General features: G+C 40.0%; 1 protein-coding gene across 1 annotated transcript; it reads right to left on the reverse strand.

Annotated features, from left to right (window-relative positions):
- Positions 1 to 1,725: 1,725 nt before the first annotated feature.
- NEURL2 (neuralized E3 ubiquitin protein ligase 2) lies at positions 1,726 to 9,786 on the reverse strand. The gene is made up of 2 exons (XM_063425491.1): positions 9,070 to 9,786; positions 1,726 to 2,195 (listed from the first exon to the last, which is right to left on the reverse strand). The coding sequence occupies exons 1-2, from the start codon at positions 9,782 to 9,784 to the stop codon at positions 2,080 to 2,082; spliced, it is 831 nt and encodes a 276-aa protein (XP_063281561.1). The 5' UTR covers positions 9,785 to 9,786; the 3' UTR covers positions 1,726 to 2,079.
- Between the last annotated feature and the right edge of the window lie 1,047 nt (positions 9,787 to 10,833).

A 10,833-nucleotide genomic window follows, 5' to 3' on the forward strand; every position in this document is an offset into this window, starting at 1 on the left:
TTTTTGTTCAATTATCGTTGTATTGTGCTCCTTGAAACAACCACACCGTCTTTTTCCAAAGCAGCCTGTATTTCTCCTGAGGTTACCTGTGGGTTTTTCTTTGTATCTCGAACATTTTTTCTGGCAGTTGTGGCTGAAATCTTTCTTGGTCTATCTAACCTTGGCTTGGTATCAAGAGACCCCCAAATTCCACTTCTTAATAAGTGATTGAACAGTGCTGACTGGCATTTTCAAAGCTTTGGATATCTTTTTATATCCTTTTCCATCTTTATAAAGTTCCATTGCCTTGTTACGCAGGTCTTTTGACTGATCTTTTCTGCTCCTCATGATTTAGTATCTAGTCTGCACAGTGCATCCACGTGAGAGCTAACAAACTCGATTACTATTTATACATAGACACGAATTGAAATTTAAAAAGCCACAGGTGTGGGAAATTAACATTTTTTTGCATGATCAGTCATATTTTCTAAATCAATGCCAAAATGTCATAATTTCTGCCTGGATATGCAAACATTTGAGCATAACTGTATGTATTTCTACTTTCCATGTGAGTAAACAGTTCAATGTACTTAAAATATAACCACAGCCAGATTAAAGCAGAACTGTCACTTCCCGAAAAAGATTAATTCTCCTTGTTTTTTCACCTCAGTAAATTCTATTGCAAGTTATTTTGGGGGGTAATTAAATCAGTGGAGGTAGGCAAAAAAAAAATGCAGCGGAGACTGTCATCTCATTACGGGTTGAGCACACTCATGTTTATCTATAGAAAATTCTTTACAAGCACGTGCGCAGTGGTGCTGTATGCATGCACTCATGGACTGTGTGTTGAGCACTGAAGGGGTTAATTAATTTGCATGCTATGCCTTATGTGCCGGGCAATGCATGTAAGTTACAATAAGGATTAAAAAACAATTAGCACAAATAATAACTAGCAGTTAGTTGGCTATTTGGTTGTGATAAAATGCCTTCATTTGGATGTGAGGAAGTCTGAACTTGATGGACATGCAACTAAAATGTAATTCAGAACGAGAACAATGTATCGTATTTACACAGACTGATTTCTAAATGCATTTATTGTAGTTTAAAGACACATTACTGGGAGTATTATTGCTGTGGAGCTCTGTTATACACTCAAACACACCAACAATATGGAGCTTCTAGAAAAGAGGGACAGAAGGATTTGGATCCAACATAGGGACTGTACCTCCTAAATAGGGACACTTAAAAGGTATGGGGAACATTCTATTTTCCCAACTCAGCATGGCCTTTCCTGTTTTAGTGATTTGCCATGGACATAATGAATTCATATCATGTTCATCTCAACATTTTATGCACTATACGCCACTAAATTAATGACAGACATTTTTAACTTCATGTTTTAGTAGAGAAATTTGGACTGGGGTGCCTGGACACCTTATATAGACTGGAAAATATTGAAATTCATTAATTTTTTAAAAATTCTTTATTTAAGCATGGCTAAATACATATTCTACATAATCATACTAGATGGTTGTTTTAACGCTTTAGGGTCAGGAATAATTGTTCGTGTTCCTGACCCTATGGTGTTCCTTTAATTACTGCAGGCTTCCCCAAACTCTGGCCCTCCATATGTTGCTGAACTACAACTCCCATGATTCCATGAGTGAAATAGATAGGCTGAGAATCATGGGAGTTGTGGTTCAGCAACATCTGGAGGGCCAGAGTTTGTGGAAGCCTGAATATGTAGTGTGATTGTTGTACATAGACTTTGATGTTTAGGATACTATACTTTAGGCATTTCATTTCCATGTATGGCATTTATTTTCACAGTGTGTTTTATAGGCATTATTTCTGAATTTTTATATTGAACAACCGTAAACACAACATACTGGTAACGTTACTCAGTTTGCCCCAGGATTTCTGGGACATGTCGAAAAACATCAGAACACAGTCTGTTGCTTGAATTTCCTCATATGCCCTTTGACGCACGGACTGCAGTTCACATCGTTGTTGCGTCTTTGCCTGATCCACTATTGAGTCAAAGGATGGAGCACAACGTGCTGCTTGGTCCTCCAGCGGTCTTTGGTTACGCTACAGATCTCATTCATACTTGCAAAAATTCTTCAGCAGTTGTGGCAGTTCCAGCCAGTCAATGGCCAGTCGGTGGACCACGTGTTTCTGAATGATGAGGCGGCACAGGGTCTGCAGGGAGGGAACTGAAACAAGAGAAAGGAATAAGTAAGTATAGATTGCATCGTAAACATCATGTATTAAAAAAAAAAACAAGAGTTGACAAGAGTTCCTGGCTGTGACATATTTAACCCCATTCACTCCCAAGTTCTATTGTTTGAAATAAATTTGGAAATACATGCAATCACTAGCATGTAACTATGGGGGAAAAGTGCATCGTTTTGTGGCTAAGGACTGCTGTATGCCGGGGCAAAAAGAAAAAAACCGACCCGGACTTCAGGCCATTAGGTAATTCTATGGTCCCGTCCCTTCCATCCGGTGTACAGAGTTATTGGGAAATCTGCAAGTGCAATATTGAGAGAGAAAAAACACTTTCAATTGTAGGTTTTCTGGAGACTCTGACAAAAAAAATGACAAGTCATTAGCAATCAAGATGTCATTATATTAAGTAAAATGCAGTGTCATTAGAGTGCCACTGAGACTACAGGTTAGTGTGCAGAGTACACATCTAATGACTCATTTGTATATAGTGTAGGATACTTTGCTGTATCAGCCACTCTCTACATACATGTAGTCTAATGAATCCCACATTGGGTTATTCATTAAAATGCAAATGGTCAGTGTTACGAACGCTGGTATTTATGGTACCATGCCTGTGAGATAATTAGGTAAGCTAAGGGATAACCCAATTATCTCCAGACAGAAAAATCATATTTCCCCCAAAACTTGGAATGTACCCTAAAACACATGGTATCCCCATAAATGACATATCCCCTGATAGCCTTGATCTGGATGACCAACCTATTCAAAAATCACCCAGATCGGTTAAGGGGTTTTCGAAAAGTATGGAAGTTTTATTTTACCGACCGCTCACGAGGCTCCTGCCCAAAACAGTTCCATGAATTCAGTATGTGCGGACGGTCTATTTCGATAATGTCAAATAAATGAATGAAAGCATGAACGGAGCCCCCTGGCTCATAGGCGCGATTGTTCCCCTTCTTCGTGGGAACAAAACTACCGAATGGCGCTCTCCTGGTCGGTGTTCGGTAGTTTAATCTACCGCACAAATAAAACATAAAAATAAAGAATGGGGGCGGGGTCGGACCGCCGAGCTGGACGGCCTCAAGCCTGAGCAGCTCCTGCAATTCACTGAAATTTACTCTCTAAAACCAGGTATCACCGCCTAAAATCAGTCCGCCAGAGCAGATACCCGGAGCTGAGAGACTGCTGGACCCGGAGAGAGGCTGGCTCACCGTGCTTCAGTCCTCCGGGGGAGAAGAACATGTTGCCCCAACCAGGGCCTTCTCCTGCGGTGAGTAGGGACAGCCGCTGCCCCACTATCCTGCGCCACGGAACCCACGGTGCAGATCGGCGCAGATCCGGCTCCATTCCCCCCCCCCCTCTGGACTGGGGGGGTGATCCCGGTCCTCACCCTGTGGCCCTGACCGCGACACGGCCCGCCCGCCACACCTAAAATGGCGGACGCCATGTGTGCAGACGGCAAAGGGAAGATCTGCTCCCATCTCCCGCTCACAGCCAACAAGGCGGCTCAAACCTCTCGGTCATGCTGCACGGAGAGACGGCGAAACCAGCTCCAAACCTTGCAGCCACGCAAAACAAAGTTGAGCTACACAAGCGATTCAAGAGAGCGAGATACAACGGCTGCACTGAACGGCCGCCACACAAAGAAACGAACATACTCGCCTGAAGTGAAAGCAACCAAGCAAGACACCTCTGCTGGAAGACTCATCCGGCAACCACCTACAACCCGGCCTGCACCGGGACGGACCGGTAAGCGGCAGGACACCCGGCTCCCGATCAAGGCAGACACCAGCCGGTGGAGGATAAGGGGAGGCAAGCATAATAAAATACAGCGGCAACACTGGAAATTCCAGCGAGATCCACAAAATAAAGCATGGACACATCTTGCTCTGATGCCTGCTCGGAAGGACACTTGCCCCCTGCTAACAAGACACAGCAGAGCAAGCATCGGGTAAAAAAAAGACTGCCCCCATCTGAAAAACCTTGATGCTGACGTCTTACCACTGATCAACCTGGGTGACAAACTCGCTCAACTTTTTAGTTTATCTAAAAATGTCTAGACCTGGCCTACAGGCGATCCTCTATCTTGTTTTAATTACTGACCACACAGAGAGTATAGCATTAAATATCTTAATCCTGCAACATTCAGCTTATAAGCCTTATAAGCCAAGTTGTAAGCATAAACTAAAAATGCGCTACTGTTAATGACACTGTTTAGCCTGCTTAATATGCACATGTTCTCTCATCTTGATTTTTGTAAGGGGATACAAGTATACTTCATTCATGTTAATGAATAGGCTATATCTCTCACTTAGCATATACATACATGAGCTGATGAATAGGATGTTATACCAAACATACAGATCTAACACTTTTAATATGTCAAGCTATGTGCAAAGCTACGTTTACCTACGGTTTATATTTCCTCTCAAAAGCTAAAAATCAGGAACTGTTATATGCAAACATTTAAGAAAAGAACAGCTAAGGTTTAAGCAGATATAGTACCTTTAGTGTGTCAAGCTAGGTGCAAACTCATTAAAAACTGTTTGTTAGATAGAAACAGGAATTAAGCTACAATGTCCCATTTATATTTTGACTCGACTCGACTTTGTTTATACCTAAAAAAATAGAATGTGCACATACTAATGCCACAAATAATTCTGTATGCATATCTATATGAACGCTGTTGTGGCGTATGGAAATACCATGTACCTACCTGCACAATAAAAATATAAAATTAAAAAAAAAAATAAAGAATGGACGAATTAAAAGTTTATTTTCTTCACAGTAAAAAATTCTAAAATGATTCAAACTGGGTTATTCACTAAAGGGATAAGTGACATGAATACAAAGGGAATTTAAAATTTTTTTTACTATAGCCTGTCACTGCAGGCTCATCAATGTAAACATTGCCTTTTAGGAGAAAAGGAAGTGTTTACATTTCTGCATAACTAAACCTCTAGTGGCTGTCACTCAGACAGCCACTAGAAGGGACTTCCAGGTTTAGGTATTGCAATCTTTGCAGGAACTACATTCAGCGTCTTCAGCGTGATTCAATGCATGTCAGTGAGAAGATGCTGAATGGCACAGTGCGGCATTTTGCAGCGCATGCACAATAGCCTCTCAATGCCTTCCAATGGTAAAGCATTGGATTGGCTGAGATCATCAATATTGATGATCTCAGCCATATAGATGGAGCCATCCATGGCAAAACCGGCACAGGAATGGAGAAAAGGTAGATAAAATCCTTTTTAACTCCATTCTGAGGGTGGCCTGACACCTAAACAGGTAGTCAAACACTATAGTGTTTATTTGTATTCCTAACCCAATATTGTTCCTTTAATAAAAGAGAAAAGTGTGCTGTCAATGCAGATGTCAATGCATTTTCAAGTATCAAACAATTCAAAAATGTATGAGAAATAACCATTGGGCAGATTAGAGTGGTCTTTTTTCATGGTGGATTTAGTGCGGCCTGATCTCTTTGGCATGGGCCATTTCCTGCCATCCTCCCCAGCTCCATCCCAAAGAGCAGAGATTCCCTCTGTCTTTATCAGCTGGAGATACAGCAAACTATGCATATGGTGAAGTACTTACAGCAAAGTGTACCTTGAAAGGAGGAGAATTAGCAGGTAGTTTGTATTTTTTTTTGTGCCGCCTGTGGGTGGTAAAGAGACTAATGAACCAGCCAGCATTGAATAAATTGATGTTTTCACTCCCTGGGCAATATGCGAGACATCCAGGCTCTCTATTCCCAAAGCTTTAAGAAATGCATCTATCATTTAGGTGCGATATGAGCGGCACCTCATTGATCAACCACAAGTTTGAATAGGAAGCTACACGAACATACAATATTCTGTTTCCGTAGGATTTGAATGACTAGTTTCATGGAGCGTCTCTCAAATAAGGAAGCCTAGAAAAGGCCTTTAAATATTTGGACTTCCACTTTGTCCACAACGACTGGACGCTATCCACAGGTTCGACGAAAATAATGGAATTGAGCGAGTCCGGTCTATGGTCATTACGCTGAGAAGATTAACTACCGGGTAACAACAATGAAGGGACATCATATCTTTTGGGATAGATGGGAAGAAGATCTTAATCATGGTTATCAAAAAAAAAAAACTTATGTCAACGATGGATTCAGGGATCCTTCTGATCTTCACATTTTTCCGTCAAATTGTTTTTTTTTGTCAATACCATGTTGGTCAGTTTAACTAATTTTTATTTTTAAATCAGTTATGGTTCATTTGATCGCTCTGTTACTTGGATAACTATGGTCATTTTAGAGTTAATACATGCCGATTAGTGCTGACCCTCAGGGATGAGTGTATTTAAACCCATCCGGATCAGCTTTTACGGACTAGAAACATCTCTAGTATCCATTCCTCAGACGGCTACTAGAGGTGCTTCCTAGGTCATTGCTGCACAATGTACGGACCAGCGCGGTGCTGGAAATAAGGTGAGTTTTCTAGTCATTTAAAGGGGGCAAGAGAGCTAACATGTTTTACACAAACATGCATTCTTGACCCTGTAGTGTTCCTTTAAATGAAAAATCTATAAACATTTCAACTTTTTGTAGTGTGATAATTATAGAGAGTGTGGTATCATTGGTTGATATATTATTGCTTTAGATGTACTTCTTGGTGGTTTACCTCGATACCAGCACCCATTGTCAGTTGAGTGCCAACATTTTTGTATATTTTTAATTACAGTTTGACTATTTTAGCCTAACATTTTAGGTTACCTTTCAAGTCACTTTTCATTTCTTAGTGAACCTCCATGACTAAAAATCCCTTTGAACTTTAATGAATGCAGCACTATTTTATAGTCAACATTTCAATCGAGTGTGACACAACTTTTCAATAGTTAAACATTTTTTTTTTCTGTTGTGCTAATGAAGCCATTTTGGAAGATGGATAGTGCTGTGACAAGTGATGCAATAAAATGCCCCGTCATCCCTCTACACTCATGCATGCTGTAGATATTATCTTGAGCATACTCATTGTCATACTTGCTCTATGATTTCGGGAGATCCTACAAAGAGGAATAACCTGGGACTGTGAGACAGGGATCTTATATCAGGACTGTCTCTGTTTTTTCGGGAATCTTGGGAGGTATGGGAAAGAAGGAAAGCACCAGTATGCTATAAATAGCATATGTACAACGTGAAACCCATTCACCAAACAAATGCACAAAACATAAAGCAAAATGTAGTTAACGTTTTACAAATTGTGCAGTAGTATCTGCTATAAAAATATATTAATTCTCACCTGCACCACTAACCACTCACCTTGCTTCCTTGAGACTCTGGCAAAAATCTCTAATGAGACATAAAGGGGTATTTTTTATATACACCCCTATACATGATTAATAGGGAACACATGGGATGGGCGGCCTTTCTGTCTCATTAGAGATTTTTGCCAGAGGCTCAAGGAAGCAAGGTGAGTGGTTAGAGTTAGGACCCACCTAGGGGGGTCTGCCTTGACATTGGCAGGTGGGCTCATCCTCTCATGGCCATTGGAGGTAACTAAAAAACCTCCATTTGTTTAAAAATACATAGGGATTAAGGAGGGAGCGCAGGTAACTTGTTTTTCTTTGGTTTTTACTATATATTGGATCTGATGTGTACTGTAGTCATTTGCTGCCGCCCAGTGATGGGAGTGAGCGCAGGACTTTTCTTTCTGCATTTCAATATTTACTTTATATTAGGAAAGACATGGAATATCCTGAACAAAATAAGCACGCAATGCTGAATGTCTTAAGCATGCCATAAGCACGCTGTCTGTATTTGTTAATTAATTTATTTTTTTACTTTTAAATACAGATATTTTTTAACATTTAAAATTGTTTAATTTTTGGACTTTTATATACAGAGATTATTATTATTTATTGAAGCAAACATTGTCAGGAAGTTAATTTAAAATTTAAAGCCCAAATACCTGAATTTGAAAAAAAATAAATAGCCTGCTGTCTTATGTGTATATTGAAATAAAGTAAGGTATAAGCTTTAAAAGGCTTACTTCAAACACCATAACTACTTCTGTATTTTAAAGTGGTCATGGTGCCTTGAGTCTGTATGTGTAGCATTTCGCTATGACGCTCTACACCTAGTCTCTCTGCTGGCCTTCTGAGTGTGCGCAATGAAGTCATTCTATGGTGCCCTGGGCGTGTTGTGTACCGAGGACATCTGCACATGCGCACTGGTACATGCATTGTGTGTACACTTATGGGGTTAACTAATTTACATGCTTTGTTTGTAACATGAAAATAAAAATATGCAGATTTTTAAAGAAAAGGTTAGCACCACCAATGGCTAACTTTTAGTTGGTTATTCGGTGATCCTAAAATGACAGTGCCTCTTTAAAGCGATAACTACGAATTTTGTTACAATTATACGTTACTACTGTTGCCCTCTGGCCAACATCTGCAAGCTTTCAGGGTTAGAGGAGGAATTCTTGTTAATTTAAAAGCTATTTAAATAATTACATAACAAATCATAATAAAATAGGGATTGATAATATTCTTCTTTAGAACCTTAAGGAACAAGGGTTTAAATGTCAGCCCGTTTAATAAATAAAGTCATAAAGCAGTTTTGGGAATTGAAATGCACCCTCTGTCCCCTCTTTCTCCACCACTTTCCTAAAATAGTAAATAAATGAGATGTATCTATGCCCCTCCTACTGGTTACTTGTGATAATCCGATACGTCGGCTGCAGAAAACTGAGAATGAAGAGCAGTTATTAAGTTGTGCCCTCTGCAGTTCCCTTATAGAACTAAGGAAGTCCCCAACCCTACCCTCGGTGAACCTGTTTTAACCAAAAAAATGCTTTGTAGAATTAAAATTAATGTGATACATACATCCATATTCCAACTGGATAACACGGACACTCTTGGTGGAAGCGAAGACGTCAACAACAGCATAGAGGGGCTGGTTGGCAGGTATCCCACGAGCACTAGGTCCCATGTCTTCTCCGTTGATGATTATGTGCATTTGGTGGGTCCCATCTGACTGGGGTTCATACAACACTCCAATCCTACTTCTCCGTGCCGTCGGTGGTAGAACATTTAATTTGTATAATTCATCTAAGATGTGACTGAAGCGCCCTGGTCGACTTCGAGCCACAAGCTTGTCACGAGGAATTTTAATCTTGCCCACATTTAAGTAGGGGTCTGACAAGAGTCCAATTCCTGCTCCATTGCTGGTGATTTCTCCATCCTCCTGAGCCACTTTGTTATGGTTCCGTGTAATAGCAAAAACCCAGGTATCGCCCATATTCACAAGGTCTGGAAGAGAGTATTCTGGTACTGTGTTTAAGGTTCTGGGATCTCGGGCCATCAGGCCCACTCTTAGATGACCGCACCATCCCAGCTCCTTTTCCTCAATCTCCACCAAAAATATCTGCCCAGGTTCCAGTGGGTCCTGACTAAAACAAATACCATTTGCAAAACTCTCTACCCTGGTAGCTTGTGTACCTGAAGGATCAATACGGACATTTGTACCATGAACACCGTGGAAACGCATGAATGGCTGGCAGTTCACCGCCATTTCTCCTGCACAAAGCTCGGATGACATGGTCATGGTGCTATTTTTAACAAAAAAAAAAGTGACAGAGCATATCTGTCCTGGAACAGCTGCAGGGACGGGGGCTTCTCCATTTAGGGAAAGTAAAGATTGTCTCATGTTTCAAAATTCTAATCGCACAAGTAAAAGAGAAAGAGCTGCTTAAACTAAAAGACCAACTTTATATCATTCTCTACCCCGATACCTACAAATTGAACGAAGACAACGACAAAACAATAATTAAATTGTGTTTTATTATAAATGTTGGCTTTTAAAAAGTCCTTTCAAAAAAGCAAGTATGTCTAAACAGTGAGCATATCTCGATACGTCAAGGCTGAAAATTGAGAGCAGTGATTCCATACACTCTTTTTGGGTTTCCTAGTAAATTTTGGGTTTCTGTGCATTATTGCAGTATTAAAAAATAAATAAAAAATTTGTTGAGTCAAAACAACACAATTCCATATGTTGGATCAATATTTATTTTGGGACATTTTGAGTGAACAGAAAGCCAGTAATGGCACAATTGATAAGTACAAGGTTCTACGCTGCACACAAAACCTTAAATAAAAGCAGTCTAGTTTATCATATTGACGTTGTTTACGAAGTACGTACAGAAGAGCAATATTTAGGCGTTTATGCAGCATTATAGAACAAACGGCAGAGTGATTAATCACAATGTAAAATACACCTTAAAATGTGTCTTAAATAAAAATACTTACAAGCAAGGATATTGCAAATAATTGGACAATTGCAGATGTAGAGCCTATGGAAACAAAAATATGCAACACATAGTGTATGTACAAAGCAAAGTATTGTATTAATCACTGGTTGTCAGGCTCTGTATAAAAACGCCCAATGGTGCCCTTAGGGCAAATGGAGACCACCTGTGGACAGCTCACAATGAAGGGTCCGCAATAGTATGGCATTAGCACCATAGGAATCGATAAAATGAATGTATTAGTAAAAGGACAAGTATAAAAACAAAGTAGATTTAAAAAATCGATATGGAAAAATATATAGTCCTACAAAGCGGAGCATTGTTACAGTGATATACATTATAT

Source organism: Pelobates fuscus, chromosome 6 (genome assembly GCF_036172605.1).
Source record: "Pelobates fuscus isolate aPelFus1 chromosome 6, aPelFus1.pri, whole genome shotgun sequence".
In the NCBI taxonomy this organism is placed as follows: Eukaryota; Metazoa; Chordata; class Amphibia; order Anura; family Pelobatidae; genus Pelobates; species Pelobates fuscus.

What these genes read in the sequence shown, in the direction of transcription:
- NEURL2 (XM_063425491.1), bottom strand. Translation starts at nt 9,784, where the DNA reads ATGTCATCCGAGCTTTGTGCAGGAGAAATGGCGGTGAACTGCCAGCCA. An exon ending in TATCCAGTTGGAATATGGAT is followed by an intron (nt 2,196 to 9,069) that starts GTATGTATCACA and finishes CTCTTGTTTCAG; the next exon opens with TTCCCTCCCTGCAGACCCTG.